Source organism: Danaus plexippus, chromosome 23, assembly GCF_018135715.1.
Source record: "Danaus plexippus chromosome 23, MEX_DaPlex, whole genome shotgun sequence".
Taxonomy (NCBI): domain Eukaryota; kingdom Metazoa; phylum Arthropoda; class Insecta; order Lepidoptera; family Nymphalidae; genus Danaus; species Danaus plexippus.
In genome coordinates, this window is record NC_083551.1 from 5,966,484 (window position 1) to 5,994,061 (window position 27,578).

The following is a 27,578-nucleotide window of genomic DNA, read 5'->3' on the forward strand; positions in this document are numbered from 1 at the left end:
CTACAAATGTATACCGCTCCCTCTCTGAAGCATACAAACTATTTTATGCTGAAATCTCAGGACAGGAGAAAGGAAGCTCGTTATATTGTTGAGGTTTATTTGATTAGTGTAACAAGACAGAATAATTTATTGCTATCGATAATAAAAACTCGATTCCCAAGCGACCTTTAAAAGAATCAGTGAAGTCTGTAAAACTGCAATTTCAATTTGTCGGAGGAATCTATTTTTATGAGAGAATCGTTTAAATCCTATACAATCAGCAGTCTCGTCTGAAGTTGCCAGATTTTTTTTGGCATTATCTTATAATTTCAGCTTCGTATATATTCTGAGCGGTTTTTGTGACTCCGACACGTGTAATATTTCTCATCTTGCATTGTAAATAGTTTTAATTAAGCCTTTTTTTCAAGTTAATAACTGGTTTTAAAATCTTTAATGTAAAAACGGTTTAAACAAAAAGGTTTTCTATGGTATTAATTTACTCATTGTAATGCTGTCATTCTTTAATAAATCAGTAAATAGCCGTTTACTTCGTTTCACATTTATTGCACTTGTGTGATTGGATTTCATGTAATGGTATGCCCCTGCGCCGTCTTGCATATGACGTAGTTTCCGATCTGAAACCTTGCGGTGCGAGCCTTTTAAACAGATTGAAAATGTATCTCTTTGAAGACGTGCTGTGTTATAATATAGAGGGATTATTGGACTCAGGACCATCGCCTTTATTTCACATTTCCTATCCTTGTTGCATAAGATATCACATACAGAGCATGAATACCTATTATATTTAAAATCGTAAAATGACCTGTGTTATAATTTTTTTTTTGATAGTAATCACAGGCACAGACTTTTACTTAAAATATGTACATATATATATATTTTTTTTAGGATAAAGCGGGGAAGGCGAGCAGACGGCCTACTTGATGGAGTTAGTACCGTTGCCCATGGACATCCGCAAAATAATTTTGCGGATGCGTTGCCAACCTTGTTTGGGGAAGAGAGAGAGAAAAGGTTGGGAAAAGGGAGATAGGAAAGGGTGGGAAAAAACAAAGGGCAACCGGCTCTCTCACTCATCGGACGAAATGCAGCCATTAAAGACTGCTTCACGCCGATCTTCTGTGAGAGGGTGGTACTTCCCCTGTTCAACCCCAGCCCATGTTCGAGCTGCAGCAATTTGACCACAGCTAGACTCTACCACAATCAAATATGTGATGGATAGGACCTTCAAATAGGGCCTTTGTCTTTCCATTACTCTGATCATCCATCGGTTTAATTGTTTCCCGATTAATTTCAGTTCATAAAAATGCCAAGAGCGTCCTTTACTTCTTTAACGATATGATACACTTTGACTATTTACCAATAATATGGCTTACATTATTATAAAAATAGCATTTGTCAATTTCAGACAGAAATAACAAATTTACATGCAAATCTCTCCTTTTTTAATTTAAGTAATTCTTACTCAGTCTACAATAAAGTACTTAAATAACTGTTATAGTTTCCTAAATACTAAATAAGTGTTAAAGTTTCTTCAATTTATATTTTAGATTTAATGAATAACTTTTAAGTCAACATATAAATAAGCAAAGTCGACCAACAATATGAATTGCAACACTTACGACAATCAAATTAAGAAAGACGAACCCAGTATAGTAATGTATTCCAAAAATAATGAACATTCTAGTATGGTGGTCCTATAGGGTAATTTAATGATGTTTCACCTGCTATGACCAGGACGTCTATGAGAGCTAGCACGGCTAAGCTGGCGACGCTGACCGGCTCGTCCCAGTCTACGTCCTCAAGCAGCGCCGCACAAGCCGTTACGTTTAACGAGCGCATGTTACGCGCAACGCACGTGACGCGAGCGTCGCGCGGCGCATCGCCCCCTCTATAACGTCATTTGAGAAGTACACGGCATCTGAAAATAGAATTTAATCTCAGTTTAATATGTGAGAATGATTTGAGTATGGCGTTTACGAAATTTTATTTCTATTCTGATTAAAATACATTTTTATTTGTACAGGAAACATTTATTATATGAGAGTCATCTTTATTTTCATTTCTTTTATATTAATGTTCCATAATGTTGTTTGTGTAGAGATCGTGATTAGCTTCTTTTATTCGTTTGCTGAGTTGGTTGCATGTTGGACTTGATCATGAGATATTTATAATAAATCATTTCCTTTGACCCACTTTTATAAATATAAGAGATATTTTTTGTTTGAGGCCTTTCATAATAACCTTTCGTATGTTTGTATTAGATAACCAGTTTGTTTCTGTGTATTTATGTTGTTTAATTTGTTAAAATTTAGTATTTCCTTATTCTTCGTATTGATTTCTTCGCACAATAATATTTAATTTATAACTTAAAAAAAATCCTTAGATTGTATTATTGTTACATTGCAGGATATTTACCAGTAAATGTATGTATATATATATTTACATATGTATAAATATTTGCTTGTATGTTATATATCTTTTCTCTTCTTTTTTTGTCTAGACCTACACCACAATTTCTGATCTTGTTTCCTCCATCAAAAGGGTTTTTGGCATAGACTACTGTAAAGAGATAAGTTACCCTTTGTTCATTATATTTCTTTTATAAAACAGTAATAACAACTATTTTATTTTATTCATTTAAGTGAAACTAATATTTTTCGGCTACACTACGCGTGCTTATTTTTGGTTAAAACTATATACTCCCGACGTTTCGGTTACTTTTCAGCAACCGTGATCACGAACAACGAGATGTAAAATAAAAGAAAAATTTTATACAAACAAAAATCCAAAGAAATCCGGGCTCCGCGTGTAAGATGATCTCTGTTGAGTATTAACGACCTATACTAAACGGAAACATCTGACATTCTAACAAACTAAATATTACATACCCTTTATTGTATGCTACCGACCTTTCTCCGCCTTTTAACAAGTATATAAATGCCTCTAAAGCTGCTGTTATTATAATGTATAGTAAAACTTAGCCGGATAGATAATTATTGTAAGGCAAATTTGCGTAATTTACTCTTTTTAACATACTTAGGCAATAATGTTATGTACGTTAGAATCTAACTTAAATAAATTCTTGTTATTATATTTTTATACAAATTGATTTTGGCTCTCTTATTTGCAATTTACGAATACCGATATTGATCGCTACAGCTTCATAGTAACAGAAATCCAGAAGTACCTTCTGCCCCAGTCTCTTCTAATCTTCCCATGTTTTACTTTCTGTTAAATGTTTAAGTTATATTTTGTTTCATTAATGTTTGTTAGGCGGTTCCGTTCCATGTTAATCACTTTCCATTGGTCGGACCACACATATATCTTATATGTACAGTAAGCTTTGTCAAAGCAATTAAACGGTCAACAATTGTACCCTACCAATGTTGGTGGATTAATTAGTGGACAGCTAGCGAGGCGAGGTTTATTGACTAAACACTAATTGCTTGTAAAAATCTGCATTTACGTTAAATTTATGTTTAAAACGTAAAACATAAAAGCTTCACCAGGTAAGCGTTCGTTTTGAAACCCGAAATAGTGAAACCCGAAAGTAATAACTTCGAAAATATGAATCTTAATGAAACGTGGGAAATGAGATTCAATTCAGTAAATTTTTAAGTCTTTTAAACTTGAAAGACCAGTGTTTATTTGTTGCGGAGTGAGCGAACACGATTGGAGTGGAATCTAAAAATAAAATACTAAAATGTAGAAGTAAAAGAATCTTTGGCTCCATGCGAAATTTTAAAATGTCTTTATATACGTTTTAAGGGGTTGCTTATTATGATTATAATATAGATAGACGAAACAACGACTAGGAAGTTTAACTTGTTAAACTATAAAAATTTCAAGGAAACTAAATTGCTTGGATACTACGTGCTTTTTATTATTTTATAACTAAATAATCCGAGACTTTCATCTCCTCTGCCCGTCATCTTATTTGCTGTAATCGAACCCAAACCTCGGGATTATGTAGTTATTTTTATAACAACATAATCCCGAGGTTTGGGTTTAAAATAAATGCTTAGTATACAAAAAACTTAGTTTCATTTAAATAAGACAATCTTAGGTATGATTATATAAAAAAAAAATTATGCGATGTTCAGTTTGTAATCACAGAACCTGAATATAGCTAACGATTATTTTGTGAACACCTGGTTTAAGATTTATTATTCTCAAAATTGTACACTTGATAAATATATGGGCACACCATAACGGTTGTCTTCGAAGTTAGCAGTGTTAGGATTAAGTAGGCTATTCTTTACCTTTGATATATGACCCCATTATTTATCCCATCCGAGGTAAGCTTTGGCCATTCAAAGAGCCTATGTGACCCATTTACCCCACTTGTTATATATGAAAGTTTTTTTAGAGTATTATATGTAGGTCTCTCACCTCTGTCTATGATTTTGTTTTGTAGATGTAAAATAACATGAATATTAAATATAATATTTGGCTGATTTTTGCGTTCGAGTGAAGTGTAGTCTAGTATAAGTAATATAAATGACTCAACAATTTATGAATATTGAACCTTTAAATGTTACATTCTTGTGTATTTTTTCACACGTGCTTAATAGTGCTACTCAATATTAACAATTGTACTAGATAGTGTTTACTTAAAACTATTTAGTTATTTAAAATATAGATAGACAGTACGCAATTAAAAAAAAGAATTCAATAATCAAAATTGGGGCACTATAAAAGTTTATTTCTTTACCAATATTATTAAGAAATAGATAATATTCCTTAATAATATAATGGGTACTTTCGTATTTGTTTTTTCGTATGAATGGATTGACTTTTTTTTAACTTTTCATGACTCATCAATTCCTTTTTACGTCATAGAAGGGTTGAAATAACTTCTAAAACCTCTGACTAATGGAAATAGCTGTGTAAACTTATATGAGCTACTCTATTCTAACTGTTAGATCACACACGTGTTATAAAGCAGTGTTGATTTGTTTAATTTTGGACGCTACTTTTTTAAACACAAGTTTTAATGGTTGAGTTTTTAGGTGGTAGAGCCTAGCTGCTGTCAAATAACTACAACTGGAAAATGGACTGGCTTGACCGGGGAAGTTCCACCCCATTACAGAAGATCGGCGTGAAGTAGTCTTTAATGGCTGCTATTCGTCCGATGAGTGAGAGAGCCGGGTGCCCTTTCCCTTTTCTCACCCTTTCCTGCCTTTTCCTTTTTTACAGCCTTACAGAAATAAAGAAAAGCAAAGTGAACGAATGTTCCATGATGAAAATCCTTCAGACCCCCTTAAGCAACCACTCCTTATTGTTTCTTCGTTACCCTCTTTTCTATTTTATAGGGGTTTATAATTTTCTATACCATTTCGGTGGCAAACGAGGAATGCACATTCCTAAGGGACCAACAAAGTCTATTGACGAATGCAAATGATATTTCATGTTCAAATACTGGTTCACCACTTTCTATAAGAAATTCCAATTGTAGTTTTCAGTATAGCAGTAAAATTTATGCTAGCCTGCACTTTAGTCTCTCGAGCTAGAGATGTTAGATTTTGGGTTCAGAAACATGACTTTTCTCTAAGCAGCCGGTTGAAAAAAATTATATGATTCCTAAGAGTAGTTCTTAATACTTTACTTAACATAGAAATCCATATATAGATCTCACGATACTACATAAGAGCAGCATCATTTGACTCTAGTATTCTTTAAGGTGGAGGTTATTTCCCAATCGGGCTGCTTTCAAATTGGTGAGAATTTTATTTAACATTTATATTAGGTTTTATGTGAATGACTCTTTTGATTTAATATGAAGAAAATGAAAATAAAGTTTCCAATTATTAAAGGTAATGTAAAAAGAACTTATTTAGCTAGACTAGGCGTGCTTCACTCTTCTCGTTATCGTGTTTCACTAGTCTACGAATATTTGTGGTAAACTATTGAAAATACTTAAAAATATATGTGAAAATGATAATGACCCTAACAGACACAACCATTTTTTTTCCGCCACTCTTAAAAACACATAACATCGGTATAACGGTTTTTCTACAGTCATATAACGTTTTTAGATTACAAAATTAGTTAGACACCTTTTAAACTTAACTTTACAACATAGTTTGTTAGTGTTGAGTTCATGTCAAAAACTTTACATGGGCTCCGCACGACTAGACAAGGGTATACCCAGCTGACAAAGAAGGTATCCTTAGATTTACTAACAAATGTTGACATTAATTATATAATTATAGAAGAAACGACTCACACCTGCTATTACTAATATAAAGTCAGACGTTGGAAAAATTACTAGTACTAAAAGAAGATTTAACTTTAACTACAACATTATATAATTCTGGCTTTTGACCGCGTTTTTTTCCGCTTGGACTACGGAATTGAATCCAAAAAGAACCCAATAATGTGTGCTTAAAAATGTGTATGTTGACACACAGGTAGCGCTCTATAAACTGTGTTACCTGACTTCATATAATATGTAACATATTTGCGGTGGCCCCGGGGATTATACTGACTTTTGATATATTTATATATTTTGTGGTCATGATGATAATGAACAATGAACCATAGTTTTCTGAAGTTTCTCAATACAATCTATTCAGTATATTTTACTTTCTTGAATAAGGTCTTCAATTATATCAGCTATACTTAACTTTCTCATAGAAGGCATTAGTAGTATTACGTGAAATATTACATACAATGATAATTATTAAATTTTATAAATCTGCAACCTTTGAATAGTGCAACAACCTTATGCTTTACAAAAAATATGTGTTCTGTCTGAAACTTAAAACGAGTCTCAATTTAGTATAACCGTCGGGACTAACCAAATTTATTGTGACATAACAGACCAAGGAATACATATTTTCATTGAATGATGCGATGGCGGTGCAGCGGAGCGTAGCTTTCATTACGACGATGTTAATTGAAAAACCAATGGCTAGAGTAGAATGACGGAGTTTAGAGATCCCTTTGTGAGATCGAAAACATTTAGAATTCTAATTCCCCTTAAATGTACATCAGGGTTAAAATTATAACTTATTTCAGTGTTAGCAAACCTATTTGGTTAAATTGTTATAGGTATTTTCTGCATTATATCATCTCTAGTATTTTACAATTATAAGAAATCCTAAATACGGAACCTTATAAATTAAATATTTAAGGAAACTTTATTCAGTGTGTACTGAATGAAACCCTTTAACTTTTCAATGTTAGAGTTTGTGTTTGTATGGAAGCTATCAATGTACGTTAATATTGGATGAGCTGATGTCCTTATTGACTTAATTTGTACATATCAGAATGTTATGAAGTATTGATTTCGTGGCAAATATAAATTTTAGTGGCTTAGTAAAGCAAGAACATAAAAATATATTTTTTGCAACCCTACCATCTATATAAAGAATTTAATGTAGTTTTATAAAAATAAAGTAAGGAATTCACTTTAATGGATACAAAAGAAATGCATCAACCATGTATTACAAAGGATGTTTTGTTTACCTGCACAAAGGTCTGTGTTTTATTTTCAAAAATATGTATAGTCTATCTATAAAGGCGAACCAGTGACTAGTAGAATATTAAATTGCCCAGCTACATTCTCTATAAATTCTTTTCAAATACAGCGTTAGTGCTCATTAAAAGAACCTGAGAGGTTTCACAGCCAAAGAGCAAAGGCTCTATCACATACACATTTTCCGATATCAAAAGGCTTTCAAGCCACCCCATTCACGAAGCGTCTTTAATATGATATTTACAGGTTAATTACGATGTTTTAACATTAATTTTCGAACTTTTAGTTTAAGATTCATTTTATACTTAAGCCCGAATACAAACTATTCCTCGTTGTAGATACAATCACATTTAAGTTTATGAATTTTTTCCGTGTTTGAAATTACAAATCACTAAAACTATGCTTTTTTAAAGTGAGTAAAAAATTTATTCCTTTTCCTTTATTCTGACTCCATATAATTTTTAAAATCAAAGTTATACGAAGTCAGGATATAGACTAAAATTTTAAAAACTATTTTGCTTTCAAAAATTTAAACAGAAGCAACTAAAATATGAATCGACATCCTACTTTTATCGAATAAAGAGGCTTACATCCACTCCAGCCTCACAAAAACTAACCTTCATAATGTTAGCTAGCTATTTCATACATAATAAAAACGTTAGGTTTGATGAATTTTTACTTTTGTATTTTTATTATATTATAGTTAATAAATCTTCATAAAATCATATAATGACCGAAACCACTCATTAATATTTCATAGAGAATCTATTCATATCAAAACAAGTCGAGTATCATCTCACTGTTTCCTCTAAATATATTTGGAGTTTCGCCAAACCAGTCCGGCGATACGCTATCAAGTGATTTATTCCAGCAATAATGTTTTAACAACCTCTAACTGCCTTTTAGATACCGTTCAATGTGTAATTATGAGATTTTTTGTTGCTTACATAGATAAAGAAGCTTTAATGGCTGTCGGAATACACGAGCTAAGTTATATTTGGTTACTGCTGTATAATATAGAGTTCGTTTGTTTTGAACCTTCACTGATTTTAATGAAATTTCTACTAAGAAATATTATAGAATAAAAATCATATGTTACTTTACTGTGCTTATCGCCTTATAAAGTTGTTAAGCTACTTATTAAAAGACATTGTATTTGGATTAAGTTACGCATATATAATCTACACGTAGAAAAAAAAATAAGCCAACTCCACAATCTACCTTGGAAATAGCTTAAAAATCATTACTAATTTTATGCCATCTACTATCATCTTAATGACATGTAAGACTTTCGCGAGTATTAATTTAAATAAATCTAATATTTTCGGATTACTACGCGTTTCTTATTATTTTAAACTACACAATGCCGACGTTTCAGTTCCTTTACAGCCATCAACAGTGATCACGGGCCGACGAGATGAAAATTTTCTTTATAAAATATTAATTAAGATAGTAACGTATGATTTAATCCAGAGGGTGTCCTACTAAGTATTTTTCCGATATTTAGCCTTGGACATACGGGTACGCGACCCCGGATCCTCGAGCCTCCACTTTCATACCTCTATCCTCATTCCATGAAGGTGGTGTCCTGTACCCCCCCTCATTCCCCTTCCTAACCTCTTTCCCCCATTCTCTATCTTTTCCTTTCCTGGTTTTACCCGTAAAACGGGGTTTTGGAGGTCAGACGGCAGTCGCTCCGTTAAAACCACTCCCGCCACTCTTATGGTTGCAAAAGTTTATGGACTGGGTACGGCTAGGGCGTCGCCGATAAACGACGCGCAGGCACATCGCCCTACACCTGCGATAAGTGGGCAAGGGCTACCGTGTCAAGTACGGGCACGGCTAAAGACGTTAGTACCCCAAAGGAAACTCCGCTTTGCAACGTGGAATATTGGCTCTCTAACTGGACGATGCAGAGAACTCGCAGATGTACTCATGAGACGTCGGGTCCAGTGTGCGTTCCTCCAGGAAACTCGCTGGAAGGGCAATAAGTCTCGGAACATCGGACAGGGTTACCGGCTGATATACACTGGGTCGCCTTCAGGTAAAGCTGGTGTAGCGGTAGTGCTATCTGAGGAGCTTCGGAATGGTCTTCTTGAAGTTGATCGTCGCTGCGACCGCCTGATGCGGGTGCGGGTACTGGTCGAGGGAGTGATTACTAACTTGATCAGTGCTTATACTCCTCAGGCTGGATGTAGCGGGTCCGAAAAAGAGTCATTCTGGGAGCAATTTGAAGAGGTTCTACGTGCTATACCAGCTGCTGAAGTAATCATAGTTGGGGGGGACTTAAATGGCCACGTAGGTAGGGCTGCGGAAACGTTTGACCGTGTACACGGTGGTTTTGGTTATGGTCGACGCAATGCAGAGGGAGAAAATATTCTCAGAACCTGTATTGCGGCTGACTTAGCCGTCGTGAACACGTTCTTCCAAAAGACTCCACAGCACCTTATCACGTATAAGAGCGGGTCCCACTCAACCCAAATAGATTATCTGCTGATCAGACGGTGTCATATCAGCAAGGTGACTAACTGTAAAGTCATTCCTGGTGAAAGCCTGACGGCCCAACATCGACTTCTTGTCATGGACTATGTCGTTACCCCGAAAAAGAAAGTGGCCGAGAAACGTAAGCCTCGCATCAGGTGGTGGTTGCTGAATGGAACGATGCAGACCAGCTTTCGGGCAGAGGTTGAGAGTCAAAATCTGTCGACTAATACCGAAACTGCTCAGGAAGTTTGGGATCGAGCCCAGTCAGCAATTATCACAGCAGGTAAACGAGTTCTAGGCCTTTCTAAGGGAGGACGGGTCATTGACAAGGAGACATGGTGGTGGAATGACGAAGTGCAGGAGGTGATTCGTGAAAAGAAGACTGCCTTTAAGAAGTGGCAGCAATCAAACTCTCCTGAAGACAGACTAGAGTACATAGCAGCGAAACGTGCCAGTAAAAGGGCTGTTGCCAGAGCCCGCAGTGATAGGTTATCACCATTATATGATACACTTGAAACTGCGGAGGGGCAGAAGCTCATTTACAAATTGGCACGAGCTCGGGATAAGGCGACGCAAGATATCGCAAAATGTCTTAGCGTCAAAGATTCCCAAGGCACGTTGCTGTGTAATCATGCCTCTGTGAAGGAGAGATGGAGATGCTACTTCAAGGAGTTGCTAAATACTCAGCATCCGTGCAGTCTTCCAACCGAAATACCTCCTAATCTTGGACTTATTGATATATAATAATAATATAAGAATCGGAAAGCGGTGGGACCTGACGATATTCCGATCGAAGCGTGGAAATCATTGGGCTCTCTTGGTGTGCTCATACTGACGGACCTTTTTAACCGCGTCTTGAACACTGGGACTATGCCACATCAGTGGCGTTATAGTTACATTACCCCTATATACAAAGGCAGGGGCAGTGTTCAAGATTGTGGTAGTTATAGGGGCGTTAAGATCATGAGTCATACCATGAAGCTCTTTGAGCGTATGATCGACCTCAGGCTCCGCCGAGAGTGTACTGTCTCGGAATGTCAATATGGATTTCAGCCAGGATCGGGCACCTTGGACGCCATCTTTGCCATCAGAACTCTGATGGAGGCATACAGGGAAAAAAGGAGAGCTCTGCATGTCGCATTCCTAGATCTGCAGAAGGCCTTTGACTGCGTTCCTCGTCAATGTATCTGGTGGGCATTGCGATTCAAAGGCATCCCTGAGGCCTATATTGACATCATTAGAGACATGTACCGCGATTCCGTTTCAATGGTTAGGACTGCTGTTGGCGATACAAAACCCTTTCCGATCTCAGTAGGGGTTCACCAAGGCTCGGCTCTTAGCCCCTTCTTGTTCAATGTAGTGCTGGACACTGTCTCGGCTAACATCCAGGAACAGCCTCCATGGCTGATGATGTATGCCGATGACATAGCGCTCATTGATGAGAGCAGGTTGACGCTAGAGCGAAGAGTGAACCTCTGGAAGGGTACGCTTGAGAACGGTGGTCTTAAACTAAATGTGACGAAGACCGAGTACATGGCTTGCGGAAGCCCGGACTCTTGCACTATCCATATAGGTCCTGAACCAGCCGTTAAGTCGGAAAAGTTCAGGTACCTTGGATCTATTCTGCATGAGTCCGGAGGCATCGATCACGATGTCCAAGCCCGGATCAGCGCTGCTTGGGCGAAATGGCGTGAGGTCACAGGTGTGGTCTGCGATCGCAGAATACCTACCAAGCTCAAGGGAATAATATACAAGAGCATAATCCGACCGGTTCTCTTATATGGAAGCGAATGTTGGCCAACACTGTCCAGGCACACTCAGGAGCTTCACGTCACGGAGATGAAGATGCTGAGGTGGATGTGTGGCGTAACGCGAGCTGACCGTATACGTAACACATTTATCCGAGGTAGTCTTGGAGTCCGTGACGTAGCGGATAAGCTTCAAGAGAGTCGCCTGAGATGGTATGGTCACGTTGCACGTCGGCCTGAGAATTACGTCGGAAAAATTTGCCTTGATATGTCGGTCCCTGGAGCAAGACCCCCAGGACGCCCAAGAAAGCGATGGCTGGACACCGTGAAACAGGATATGAGAGCCAATGGACTTACCACCGCGGATGCTAAAGATCGTGCAAAGTGGAGGAGTTTAAGCAGGAAGGCAGACCCTGGCTAATGCTGGGATAATTGCCAGGATGAAGAAGAAGTAACGTATGATTTGATAAATTTAAAAAAGTATATATAACCCGATAAGAATAAATATATTTTGAGTTAACAACACTTGATGACACTTTTAATTCTTGTCCAGAAATTCCACCGTATCCTGGAATCAGTTTGAGATTAAGATTGACGTTGAGGCTGTTAATTATTCCCGGCAAGGTTACATTTTGGTTGTCATAAGTATCTAAGGAACTATCATTTAATAAAGCGTGATAGCATTAAAACTTAATTTAAGTTCTATTAAAGAATAAAAATTCTTGAAGCTATGTTATACTAACGTTACTTGGTCTATCATATTGTATTAGCGACTTTATCGATTGTCGATGAAATGCAAGTCGATTAAACTATATACGTACTTGAAGCTCAATAATCTTTACACAAATGACCCAGAACACTGGAGTGATATAATTTCATATTATGTGACAAATCATTTGAAAGATAATCAGTTGTGTATAACAATTAGTATTATACTTTATTTGTTTTAATAGCATTGTTGCATTTATTTATAAGCACTAACTCTTTAATAAAAAATCTGCACAATCTGTATATAATTTTGTATAAATAAAACGATCAAATTTATCTGATTCACGAAACATCGAATCATACATTTAAATTAATTACTGTTTTTTTCTCAATTCGTTAGTTGTAATTTAGTTACGTAAGAGTAAACTTTACGATAAGTTATTTGTATGAAAGAAACTTTATCATGAAATATATTGAATAATAAAAATTAAATTTTGATAACAACGTTTTAGCTGTCGAAGTATTTTGTGTGGAAGATCGATTTAACATTTATATTTCATTACTAAAGAAGCCGAGTCGGCGGTGTCTTGCGACTTAGGTATATTAGAAAAAATATTCCCATTGTCGCCACTGTAGACTTCTAATTATAACGTAATAATATTTTCACTAAACTTTATTCTATATTTAATTTAGTAATTAATCAATTTAATAAAAAAAAAACAAGCTGCGTTTAATGCTTTTATAATTTTTTTTTATAATTTTATATACTGACGTATTACTTTTCATAATTAAGTTATCATTACGGTCATAATTTAATAAGTAGTAATTATATTAAAACTGTTACATTTTCAAGACTTAATTGCCGTTATCCAAGGCTCCTGCATGACTCGAAGGCAGGTGAAACGATTGTCAATCGGTAGTTTATAGAAAGATTTTTTGGCAGCTCATCTACAATTTCCTAGACCTGAATCACTACCAGCTCGGCGTGTTTAGTCCCAGAAATTCATAAAATTATACTATTTTAACAAAATAATAGTCACTCCTTTACACGTTGAGATATTCTTCAAATTTGGTTTTGCGATTTTTCTTAAGATATGTACCTTGACTATGTTATACTTCACTTTATACATTTTATATGTTTTTATGTACATGTGTTTTATCACCATATCACCATTATTAAACAGGTCGCCTCACCTATGGACATATAAGATTGTAATCAGCTACCGTTATATTATTTAAGTGAGAGTGATTGTTATTGATCAGATCGCATATTACATTACACTGAAGTCGGTTTCAAACAGACAGAGAGGTCCAACAAGGTAAATGGCTGTGTAATGTACTCACTTGGCGAACAGCCAGCGATGCGGGCCCGATGATTATCGTATGCTACGAGCAACTTATGCTATTTGATTAATTTCTAAATAAAATCTAACAATACATTTAAATGTGACTTTTTCAGGGTAGTTGTAGGAGTCGTGACAACTAGATATTTATAATAATGTCTAGTTGAAAAGCATTCAAATAATTTCTTTATCTATTGATTAATGTTTTTTTTAGATTCAACTGATATAAAGTTATATTTGGTCTACTCCATTGTTATTAATTACATGAAAGTTGTCGATGTCACTATTTTGAAGGTTTTTCCTTCAATTACTTGAAATTGTAGTGTGAATGCTGCTGTCAACTTTGAGTGTACGTGATGTACATTTTATCCGATTTTGCTCTCCTATCAGATATTTGTATTTATTTTAAAAAAACATATAGATTTGGAAGCTAAATATTTCTTATAAGACAAAACTATTCTTATGATTTAAAATTTTATTTAGATAACATGTTATTCTAAATATAAAAATATATGTTCATATCGTTAGTAAGCTATACTTATGTTTTGAGTACTTTAAGAGTATATTTTTATTGTTATGTTTTTTTTTCATGTTTAAAGAAAATAATTTCCAACACTTACTTATAAGTCCTGGATATTTTGTTTGACAGACTCGATACTCAGATTTGGACAGATTCAGTACTCTTATATTTCGTTTAATAAATGTAAATAAGTTATTTTAAGATACGTACTATTTCCTCAATATTATAATAATTATTCTAAGAACCCAACAAAAACCATTATAAAAATCTATTGAATATGATACCTTGTTTTTTTTTCCCTCGAGTATAATTTACTGCCTAAGGGTACAATATTTATTCTTGTCAGCATATCTGGATTTATTCAGCACTTATCAAAAAATTATCCCTTGTTTTCGAATTCTTTACAAAACTCGGGTATCATTAAAATAACAATTTGGTTACCAAATTACAGCGGACGATTTACGTGCTTGGAATTTTTTAAGGAATTGTTTCAATTGAATTGTCTTTTTAAGCTTTGTTTAAATTAATATGTTGTTCTAAAGCGCCAATTAAGAATGATATCTTTATTCACCCCTCCTTATATATTTTCATTTTAAATACAGAATAGTTAATAAAGTAACCAAGTGCTACTTTATCAGTATATTATAAAATATTGTGACCCCATTACTACAAAGACTAAACTCCTTTACAAATCATCATTCTATCAAAGTAACAGTTACATTTAATTTTTGTCAAAACGAAACACATAATACTTAACTTTATTTTCTAAAAATATTCTGGCAAAAGGGCATACATAACTTTGAGACTTGTCACTTGCAGTTATTTATTATTGACATAAAAGGAAGCTGCGACACGCTTCTAGATAATTTCGTCTTCGGAAGTATATTACTAAACTATGAAGAAAAACTGCACAAGAATAATCACGATACATCGTAGAAAATTGGTCTGTATAGACATCTCGCTAATCGCAAATTATACCTACAAATACAATAATAAATCCATTTCAGTCTCTGGCATCAAATTGCTTATTTTTGTTTAACAATAGCTCGTGACCTCGCACTTGAAATGTCACAAACGGACAAATGGACTGAGGCTTTTATATATCTTATTATTTTAGCATTTATTAAACGTTTTTAGAAGTGATAACAAAAGCATACAAATTAATAAGGGTTTATTTTATTCCAGTTTTGTAAAACATAACAAGAATAAAAAAATAGTTTTAATCGATTTTGAAAATTTTGTTATTTTTACATAAAGTTTAGTAGGGGTAAACCAGTTCTACACAGGTAATTAAATAGAGCAACATTGACAAAGTTATTTTGTACCAACACAGATTTTAGTTCAAAATTGTTTTCTCATCATCTTTTATATAAACGAATGATGCTCGCAGTATGAAAGTGCTATAACATTAAAAGTAACATCAAATATATTAATTTAAATGTTTTAAATTCTGAAAGACGCAGTTCAAAGAACCATTGTTTGCTTTATAAACAATTTTATAACAACAGAATTTTTATAAAAATAACCTAACTTGTAGCATCCATTAATCATTGTGCATTTTAAACTTCCAAAGGTACATGTTATAGTGTATACTCAACTGAGCTGCCATTAAAAGTTTGTACGAGGCCATTGAAACCAGGAATATTGTTCTGACTAAATTGACAACATTCAGTGGAAGTTAAGTGGAGAATTTAATTTTGAAACTTTTAACTGTTGTAAAAAATTTCACATATAATGTTAGCTTTCTGTTATAAAAATAAAAACAGTTTAAGAGATAAATTGATTAAACTTCTGTCTTTACTATTACCATTTATTAAATGTTAGTTGTTTCGTGGCTTGGACCTTAACTTTATAAATTTTGGACCTTAAAATCCCAATAACTGAGTATAGACCAAATGAAGTTTATATTGAGAGTCTCTTAAATATGAGTAAATATATGATTCCAATTCGTTTAATAGTCTACATTATTTAAAAAATATATTAAAATATAAAAAACCTATTATAGTCAAATAAACAAAAAAAAAAAGAAAAAATCATTAAAACATATTAAGGCCTCTAAATGATCAATAATTATAATTATTAAATTTACTTAGGATCAAAAAATAAATTTAAAATATTTAACGCTGAGACTATCAAAAATTTATCAAACGTTCTTGGTTTAGGTCTACAACGGTAGATGAAGAAGTAGGAGAGGGACAAGTGGAATAAATCCAGATGCAATTACTGGTCTTCCAGCTGAAATCTATCTTATCCTCTACCAGACGTTTAGTTACTCCCATAACGGAAGTCAAAATATATGGACCTTTTTTATGAAATAAAAATTGAAATATTTGGAGATTTTTCAATATCAAACTGTTTCACAAAATCTAAAATTCTAAATTGAGACAATGTTTCAAATTATAAACCAAACTTGACAGTTGAAGAATTTGACATTTACACAATAATAGCTTAACCCTGTTTAAGTTTACTCAACTAATGTTCTATGGTAAAATGCAAATTATTAAGCAAATCACCTCCCACTCAGACAGGAATTAGGCAAATCCTGGTAAGTTTGGGAACCTTCACACACAACTCCTAAGATTTCCGTTGTATTATTACTTGATTACTCTTTCAGTTACTCGCCTGAACTCAAAAGTTTTAGCAAGTTAAAGAACCCAATCTGGGTCTAAATCTAAGGATATCTCAGATTTTTCGATGTATACATTTATATGAAACTAAGTTTTTCGGATACTCATGAGTGTTTGACATTTTCATCTTGTCTACCAGTGATTACGGTTAATGTAATGAAACCGAAACGTTGGGATTATGTAGTTATAAGCTAACAAAGAACGCGTAGTATCCGATAAATTTAGTTCCAATTTAAATGGGTCTAAATTTACTGTTTACCAGGTTGTTAAGTATGCGCAACATATTAAGAAATAAATGAGTATCGCCGGGGCAATGTCGTTGTATGCGTAAAATATAATATTACGAGTGGCGTTGCTGACTCTGCACAAAGAACACCAAGCCGTGTGAACCAGAAGATTCCTGACACCACACAAGCAATGGTATGGTATTGCTATCCTAACATCGGGGCAATCATGTAGTCTTAGGTATCTAATAATAAGAATTATATCCTATAAGGATATAAGTGTTAATATGTAATTCTTATTAGAGGCAAAACCTCTCAGCATTCCATGGATTCATGGGTCCATCGCGTTGCAGGGAGAGGATCTTCAACAGTGCCTGGGATTTGCGAACCAGGTGTAGGTTTATGGGGCCCCTATCTAACGCGCGTTAAACGCTCACCTCCACTGTCCAAGCTCCTCTCTCTCTACTTAACCAAATTTGAAACGAGCCTACTAGGGCCTTCGACACACGTTCCAAGAATGAACTGATGTTAGTTCTTGACAGGCCTAAACCTTTTAGCAGGTTGTAAAGAGATTTGGCTGTTATGCCTCTCGATGATAATGGGATGCAAAAATCTCCTATGTGTAGCCACTCATTCTGCATTTCTAAGCTCATTTCATGGATCTTATATTAAGAATTCTCGTCGTGCCGAATAAAGGTCTTTAATATATACGTTTCTTTATCCTTCCTACTTGATCCTAAAACTACCCTGTTACTTTGTTCCCCTATCATAAACTGTTTATGGAATTAAAGTCTTGATTCTAGCTCTAGGGCATCTTCGTCTTTTGTTTTTGTTTTTTCTTTGTTTTTCATGATGTTTGTTTTTCACCGACGTCATCATGGGATTCCTCCAGGATATGTCTCTTGGAAACTCTTAGGTGTTTATAGAGCTCCGATGGCCTTTTTAGACTAATCCCAAAACTATCGCGATCCCTGAATAAATCCGATGAATCAGACGTTAGCGCGAGCCCTAGTCACAACTTCAACACCTTTATGACGCTTGCATCTAACTTTGACAAAAGGGTTTTATTAAAATCATAGCCGAGGAAAGGCCAATTTAAACGTGATATAGGATAATTATCGTAGATCCACGCTTTGTTGACGTTAATTATTGGTTGGTCATCGACCTTGTTAAGATCGTTCAAAAAGCTATCTACTATTCCTTCTAAGGATAGAGTACGACCTATATTATCTATCTTATGACCGAGAAATTTAAAATGAGCATTTTTCGTAACCGTAAAAACGCATTGACCGCCTAACGATAATTCCGGATCGTATGAGGTATTTTTTTATGCTAAAGGGGGCAACGGAGCAGACGGCCTACCTGATGGAGGTAGTATCGTGCCCATGGACATCCGCAACATAGATTTGTGGATGTGTTGCCACCCTCAATTAGGGAAGAGGGGGAGGAAAAAGCGAAAGGGTAGGAAAGGGTGAGAAAAGGGAGAGGGCAACCGGCTCTCTCACTCATCGGACTACTTCACGCTGATCTTCTATGAGAGGGAGTTACTTCCCCGGTCGAGCCAGCCCATGTTCGAGCAGCAGTAACTTGACCACAGCTTGGCTCCACCACCTACAAAATATTAGGTATTGTATTTTGCCTACCGAGACACAGACAGGTACATTTATTTGGTTTTGTTCTCAATCCATCCGTCCATTCACAGAATTTATCCACCTCAGCCAATAGAACTTGACAGTATTTTCGGCTTCGTATCAGTATTGCGAGATCGTCAGGGAAGGTTAAGATGGATTCTGTGTATTTATTATTGAACTTGAACCGACACCCTCATTTTTTCTCTTTGCCTATAAGTTTATCTACTAAAATGTTAATTACAATATTAAATATTACTGGAGATAGACAACAGCCTTCAAACAGTCCTACATTGTAACTTAAAATTCTTGAAACGCCGTCTTGAGTTATTGTAGAAAACTTTAATTTTGAGTAATATGGCGCGATCATATCACTAATTAGTGTTTTAAAGTTACCATTTAAGCGTTGTAGTGTTGTAAAGTTATAATTTATAGCATTAATTCATGTTGTATCAACCCGAACGTATTCTTGAAGTCTATCCAGCAAACTCTAATTTGCCTCTCGCTTTTTTTAGTATCCTTTAAGCTCTTCGACAGCAAAATGTTGTGTTCTAGGCATCCAAAAATCCCGGGTAAAAATCCCTTCTGGGGATTTGGCCTAAAATACCTGTTGTTAAGCATAAATCGCGTCATTCTCGTTTGAAGTTACTTATATACTTAAAAGTAAGTTTCGTAGTTTTCCTGGAAGCGATATGTATATATATATATTTAGGTTTCTTGTCTAGTTATTTGCCATAATTTATTTTTTATTTAATTTCAATATTTTCAATTTCTTTATGTTAGTTTAATTTCAAGTGCACTATTAAAAGTAGTTTAAATAAAAATAAAACCATCTATAAACGCAACAATTATAATTACTTAATTTCATTGAAAGCACGTTTTCACATCTCGTTAGGAAAACGTAAAGTGCTGTTATTCAATTAGGTTGAATGTTATAAGCGTTAACATCTTCATATTAAAATATATATTTAAGGTAATTTATAATGCAGGTTTAAAAGGAGAACTTAATGTTACAGCTTGTACCTAATTGATTATTATTCATATAAATAGTTAAAGTACTAACAATGTATTAGATATCAAATGATATATTATGTGCGGTTTTAGAGAATTATTTATTCAATAATAAATTCGATCCATTTCATGTCTCTGACATCAAATTGCTTAGTTTCGTTCAACAATAGCTCGTGACCTCGCACTTTAAACGTCACAAACGGACAAATGGACCGAGGCTTTTATATATCTTATTACTATAAGTTCCACTACAACATTCTAATTTTTATTTTCGTAATTTTCTAGTTAATGTAAAAGCAGGTAAAGTAAAATTCTAATTACAGTCACAGTGTATTACTAATTGAAAGAGAATCATCCTTAAAATATATAGTATAGCTGAAGATATAACAATTTAGTTACAAACTTAAAATCTAGATTAATTTATAAAATGCAGGATAAATTTAAACAAAAGTAATGTTTGATATCACGAATGTCGAGCTCTATACCTCGGGAGTACATTCATTGTATCGCTATTAAAAGTTTATGCGGATACATTGAAAGCTTGAGCATTGTTCTCTACAAATTGCCGAAATTTAGTGCAAGTTTGTTCGTCGCCAGGCACGTGACACTTGTTAGAAATATGCTGCTACAAAAAAATATTTGAAACATTTCCCAGCCATACGATCGTGATGTGAAATATAAAACGCTTTGAATATACAATTACTATTATTAAACGAAATGCCATTACTATTTAAAAAGTATTTTAGCCTAAAATACAAGAATCTGAGGAAAAACTTTTCTAATATTATTCAGTCTTAATTTACATCAAATTAGTATTATTATAAAAAACATATTTTGTCAACCTTGGAATGTTTTTTTTATTGACGTCTAGTTCATTGTAAGCCTCTGAATACATCTTTAACCGCACCTTTCCGACCCTTGAAAGTATGTATATTTTTACAATAAAGTATGACAGTCGTTACGTAATAAGATGATTATGTTCAATGCTACCACAATTTTGTTCTTAGGAATTTATAAACGAAGTTTACTATTGCGCTTAAATAATTTATAACTCAACAAATAATTATTATATATATCAATTATGTTAATTCAAGACGAGCATTACATAACATGAATGTATAGCTTTGAAAAGGTAAGTGACTTAACAACTTATAGCCTCAAGGGGCCGACAAAAACCTCTGAAATTAATTTACTAACAGAAATTATGTATGCCGATAGCTAGAGCACAAACCACGTCTTGGAGTCATTAAATTCGTAGTTAATAACATCAGCTCACGGTTCGCGGGGCGCAGCTGGTATTTCTCGATAATATTATTGATAGGCCGAGACTGCCCTCAAGTCACTCGTTAATAGTTAAATTAAGTAGCGCCTGACGTGTTTTTTCTTAAGGTTATAAAATAAAGTAGTTTAAATCTAGTTGTATTGATAATTGATAGGTTTCGTTACGGAAGTTGTGAATAATTTCGAAATTATATATATATATAAATATATATATATATATCGAGATGCTCGGCGGAGTAAATAAACAAGTTATAAGTTGTTATATTTATAAATAATTATTATTTATTTAATCTTAAAATTGTAAAGAAGAGAGTTTTTTGTTCGATGTCTTCATATTTTACCTCAAATGTCAATAGTATATTAGGATAAGTAGATTTTTGATTAACACCGGTTTCTTATTTAAATATTTAGTAACTCAACGGATATAAATAATATAATGTAAATATCAAACTGCGGGTTTTATGATAGCAACGTTACCTCGTCCTCTCGTATTTGTTATCCAAGTACACTTCAGATACTAAATACACTTTTAGCATGTTATTTGCACTAAATTAAAATATTTCAGCTTAAATATATATATGGAAATAAAAGAAAATGGAATGACAGTTAAATTTGAGGTTTTAGCAATATCTATTATAATTAAGTAAGTATAATTGTTCGTATAACAAATGTATCTGCGCTGACTGACACGAGGACAGCATTCTCTTCATCAATAGGTTATCCCGAGCCAACATCGGTAACACAAAAACATGCTTTAGATAGATTACACCGATAGTAACCCGTGACACCAAACTGAAAATCCCAACACAGTAACAGTTTCAATTCGCTCATAAAATAATTTATTATGAAATGGATATCTGATAAGAGGTTTGTTTTTAAATAAAATTTTCCATTTGAATATTTCAATATATTTCAAAAACTTAAAAAAATGACAAGAATCTGTTTTGTCTCAAATTTTATACATTAAATGCAATTCCTAGATCACATAGAAGTTAATATTAATGGATTTGTATCAGTGTTATAGTATTTATGAATTTTATTAGTACTCATCACTTACATATTAATAACATAACATAATTTGTTTTTAAGGCATCGATAATGATCTTGTATGATCCTATAAAAAGTGTTTCAGAAAATGTTGCAATTTTAGAGCATGTCATCAACCTGATTTCTTTATACTTTTTATAACCTGTAGGTAGTGCAGATGTAGCTTGTGGCTCACATGAACCTATAAGAGAAGAGAAGCACCGTGAGTAAAATAATCGGAATAGCAATATTTTTGTAACGTAAAGGACATAAAACACTAACCAATACACTAAATATAATTTTTGAAAAAAATGTATCATAAAAATTTATTCAATGCTATTTTTTTTTCTTGATGCTGTATTTTTATGTTTAGGTAAAACCACAAACAGCTCAGTTTCCCCAATCAATCATTGTAAAATGATGATTTAAGATGATAGCTCTCCCTTTCTTCATTGTATTGGTTGTCGTGATGACTATTACTCTGATTATAATTGCCATGGTAAACTGTTACCCCACATACAGTTATAGTTTACATTCACAGCATCAAATATATTTGATAGCGTGTATTAAATTGTCTTTACAAAGTTCCTAACTTAGTTTGTTATGGAGGTACTGAATATGGTCTGTCTAATCGATTGTATTGATAAGTTTAGAAGCTAGAGGTTGTTGTGGCCAGGGAGCGCGACATTGAAACGATATAAAATATATTAGTGGTATTTTAAACACTTTTTCTATATACTCGCCTAAAGAGTTTAATAAAGACAAAAAAAAAATATAATGTTTTATACTTAAAATAAATATTTGTTAATTTACCTTCATTTATCATGCGTTTAAATTTAATTTATTAAGTTAATAGGAAATTTGAAACTAACATATCAAACTTAGGCCAAACACTAACCTGAATTTTATAACTCGCATAGTATATCATCAACGGAACGTACCCTCCACGCAATATACGTGAGTATACATTAACATAAATTATAAGGATAACTATGACACAGCCGTAAAATACTCCCTTATCGAAGTGCAATATTTAATTTGACGTAAATTAATACAGAAATTATATATTTTATAATCAGAATAGAATGAAGCAGAATAAAATAGATGAAAAATAAAATAGCTAATGCTTATATTTGGGGGTTTGTGTAGTGAAAATGTAATACAAACATACCTAAATGCTAAAAGTCACAGGGGCAAAGTATTAACCGCTATTTCCCCGCATTACTTTTATCTCCCTATGAGCATGTCGCAATATTAATTTCGTGTAGGGAAAATCGATATTTACCGAAATTCAGAGGTTTTTTTGGTTGATACTTTGTTCCACATACACATAGGGGGTGATAATGACAGGCCGCTCAACTTACACCAAGTTATTAGCGGAAGGCGATTTTAAGAAAAAGCTGATACAATGGTTTTATCATTTTACCGAATTAATATATCTTATACATGTAGAAAATTAAAACGTATAGTCAAATAAATTATTTGAATGTGAAGTATTTCGAAGAGATTGGAGAATATAAACTTTAAAAATGTAATTAATTACATTTGGTAAACGTCACATCTCTTAAGTTATAACATAACTACTAAGTGCGTGGGTCGTTAAAGTCCGATTGGTATCAATTATAACCCCACCAGTTCCGAGGCTACCCTTAATTCGTAACGGTACACGTAGTAGCGTGGGTTTTTAAATTGTTCAAATTACACATAATTTTTTTTTCACGCTTGACGGCATCCGTATCACAGAATGATTTATTTCCTGTAGAGCTGTGGTTGGTTTATTGAAAATCTAATTTTCATACGGAATTTAGTCCTAAATGACCCAGTTATGAAACATTTGGATTAATACTCTAGCTTTAACATAAGTAGTGCTTTATAATCGGCCTCGTAAAGTAACCAAATATAAAAAATTGTTTCCTATATTTAGTAACTCAACGGATATAAATAATATAATGTAAAAATCAAACTGCAGGTTTTATGATAGCAACGTTACCTCGTCCTCTCGTATTTGTTATCCAAGTACACTTCAGATACTAAATACACTTTTAGCATGTTATTTGCACTAAATTTATTTATTTCAAATAATTTTTTATCCCGATAAATAATGTGAAATTTATATTGAGTTTAAATTACTAAGGTCCACGAATACTCAATAATCGTAAAACATTGTTATAAAAAGTGTAAACATCAGACCCAAAGGTCCGCTTTGGTGATTTATCGCCTGTAAAAAAGTTTAATTGTCACTAAATGCCGTTCAATCGGTACAGTATTTAATTATTGGGTTTTGTTTTCGGGAGTTACGAAAACCATTTGTGTCAATTTATGACCTTAAAATGAATTCGCTTTAATAATGAAACAAAAGATTAAAATTTTTTATATCCTTTCAAACCATTCTTCGAGCACACGCGGCGACCCCTGAGAGCACTCTAGTCCGCAAAAAGTTATCAACGATGTTCATGAAAGAACTTCCAATATTTTTAAGTCTAAGACATGGCTTATCTCGGCCGACTCCAACTTATAATTCATTTGTTACAATGTTTTTATCTTTTCCAAACAAAATGTACCCTAATTTATAACATCTTAAGTTTGCAGCGCTTCTAAGGTTGAGTCGTTAATTTCCAAAGTTAGGGAAAACAAAATAAGAGGATAACTTTTTACATTTTAATTTGGCTAATTCGGGCTGGCGAGGTTTCAAGAAAAAGTACGATCGTTTGGACAGAAATTAAAGAATGGCTGAGAATTTAAGCCTGGAGTTAAATAAAGACAGGCATGTAAAAAAACACTCGTATCATATGTATATAAATAAAATGGTTATATATTTTTTTTTTTAATAATCATAATTTTTTATAAGAGATCACGTTTTTATACGATTCCAAGTCATAGGAATACTATATTTTTATGTTCCTGTTTATTATGCACATAGTTTTTATACAGCAAGAAATATTGAATAATGTGACTTTGCCTGACGATTATTTGAAATACACGAACTTTTTTGTTATTCTTATGCTAGCGAAAGTCATCGCAAACTAAAATTACACAAATTAAGACCTTTTTTAATCTCTTGTTTTCTAATATGGTTAGATATTCTACCTTAGAAATATAATGCAGATTTGAAATTAAGGAAGCTTATCCAACTTGGATTGTTTACAATATCTGTTAGCATGTGACGTACGAGTACATCATAATTTTATACAACAAAAACACTTAAATTTATACGATATGAATATTGCTCTGTAGTTAAGTTTCTTGTTTAAATTTTAGTTTTGAGCGCTCATAATACTAATATTGATCGAGTATCTTAGGAACTCAAAGAAAACATCCGCAAGTGATTTTGTTCCTGTTTTTTAATATAGTGGTTTTATTAGATAACGGCCATGTCTTTGTTGTTATTTTCGAAAACACTCTATAGAAAATATTACTTAAGGAATCTAAACACATTTTTTTATATTTCCAATAAATAAAAAACTTCGGTGTCAATGTACAGATCTGTTAATTTCACGGGTGACCGCTTTTTTCACGACTCATAGATTTAGAGAGTGTATTTCTTTTGGTTATTGATTTAGATGGAACGTGTAAAGCTCAATGAAAATAATAATTCTGATCAACCTAAGCCCGTGATTTTTTCTGTTTTAAGGTAGCTGTAGTAGTAAATATTTAAGGGAAACAACATTTTTCGTGTTTCTGATCCTGTGCCTTATAAATTAACCCAGTCGTTACAACTATTATCAATTTCAAAACATTTTTTCATACCAATTTCCGAAATGTATCTTTTTTGGGAAGCTCACAATTCAAAATCATATAAAGATGATCATTACGTGTCATAACTTTGATGTATAAAATAATTTTAATATGAGATCGATATAAATAGATGGAGTTGGATTTATTATTTTATTTTGAGACGATTTTTAAAATCTTTAATTCAATTTGTAATGCGTGTATGTATGTCTCCATGTAACTATATCAGATCTCTTCAAACAATTAGCTGAAATTTAATAAACATATTTATTTTGCATGACAATACAAGATAAGGTTTGATGTAATTTAAATAAATGACAGAATACATATAAATGGCCGAACATTTTTAACTTGCCTTTTTATTTATTATACATATATGAGTATGAAAAGCTAATATTTATTGTTTAAATTACTTTATTTTAAATAGATTAAATAAAAATGTTATGAAATCAATGGTATAACGACCTGTGCGAATTAATATTATATTTTATAAACATTTTAATATAATGAAGTAGGGTCCAGCCCTGGCTTCGCACTTTTCAAAAAAAATACAAAAATTTTAAATAGCCTATTTAATTATGAGAATTATTAAACTTATATTATAATAAATTTCAAATGATACACATGATTTAAATGATTTAGAAAGTAATGTTCAGATACTGATGTAGGCTTAAAAACGAAGTAATTTATTTTGATAAGAGTTAACACGGTATTAATGTTAATAGCTTTCCAATAAACGCTTTAGGAATGCCAATTTTTAAAAGTTGTAAAATGGATATAGTATGTTATCCTTAAGGTATAGATATACGCTACCCTGGTCTTTTCTGTAGACCTATATAAGATACACAATTCCACCATATATTATTATGTTATATCTCAAAGACTTTAGGCAGCGTCTTTTTAAAAGGTCTCAGACGGCTCATGTTTTCCCGACATATTTAAAAATATTGTTAATGTACACACAAGTAAATACAAAAACTCAACAAATTATATACTTTAAGCCTTACCCGAGAATCACGCTATCGAGTGGTGATAACTGTTTGATAATCAGTGCAGTAGTTTTTCCGTTTATCGCGAACAGACAGAAAGACAGACGCGGCGAGGGATTTTGTTTTGTAATATGTATTCATGATTGATGTAATAAAAATATGATTCGTTGGATGTTAACAAATAAAACTAATATAAGTATTAAATTCACATCTATCCCATAAAATAAAATAAATACATAAGTTTATTTTAAAGGATGTATATTTACTGATACCATCATTTATCTTTGTCGATAGAAAAGTCTTTAGTAACATAAATTGCCAAGTTAAGTTCTGACAACGAGGCTCCTAAATTGGGGTTTGTTGTTAAAGTAATTGGGGCATTATCTTGCTATTCTCAAATACACCGAACGTAACTCCTAATGTGGTCGTGTCATCTGAGATGCCGTTAAATTAAAATAATGCACGAAACGCTTTTAATGAAATAATAAATAAATTAGGTAACTCAATAGAGATTCGGTGAAAAATAATGTATTATATTGGATAACAATTGAAAAGATAGTAATGTTAAAACTATAGCTATTGAACTTCCTCGGAACTGCTTAACAACTTCAGGATCAAATTCACTGCTTAATAGTTTTATGCGTTCTCATTCTCTGGAGCGTTTTATGGCCCGGTTTATTTTTGTACCAGGATTTTGTAAGTACATAACTGAGTCCGATCTTTTGCAACAACATCAACGTTATTTATACATTTTACTTTGGTAATTTATAACTTGTA

The 27,578-nt window shown here is 33.2% G+C and overlaps 1 protein-coding gene across 1 annotated transcript in view; it reads right to left on the reverse strand.

Moving 5' to 3' along the window:
* Positions 1-27,578, reverse strand: part of LOC116774841 (octopamine receptor Oamb) — a 71,919-nt gene that overhangs the window by 16,274 nt on the left and 28,067 nt on the right. The window contains exon 2 of the mRNA XM_032667616.2: positions 1,719-1,915. Coding sequence (XP_032523507.1) covers positions 1,719-1,836 — 118 coding nt within the window. The 5' untranslated portion in view covers positions 1,837-1,915. The remainder of the gene's footprint in view (positions 1-1,718; positions 1,916-27,578) is intronic.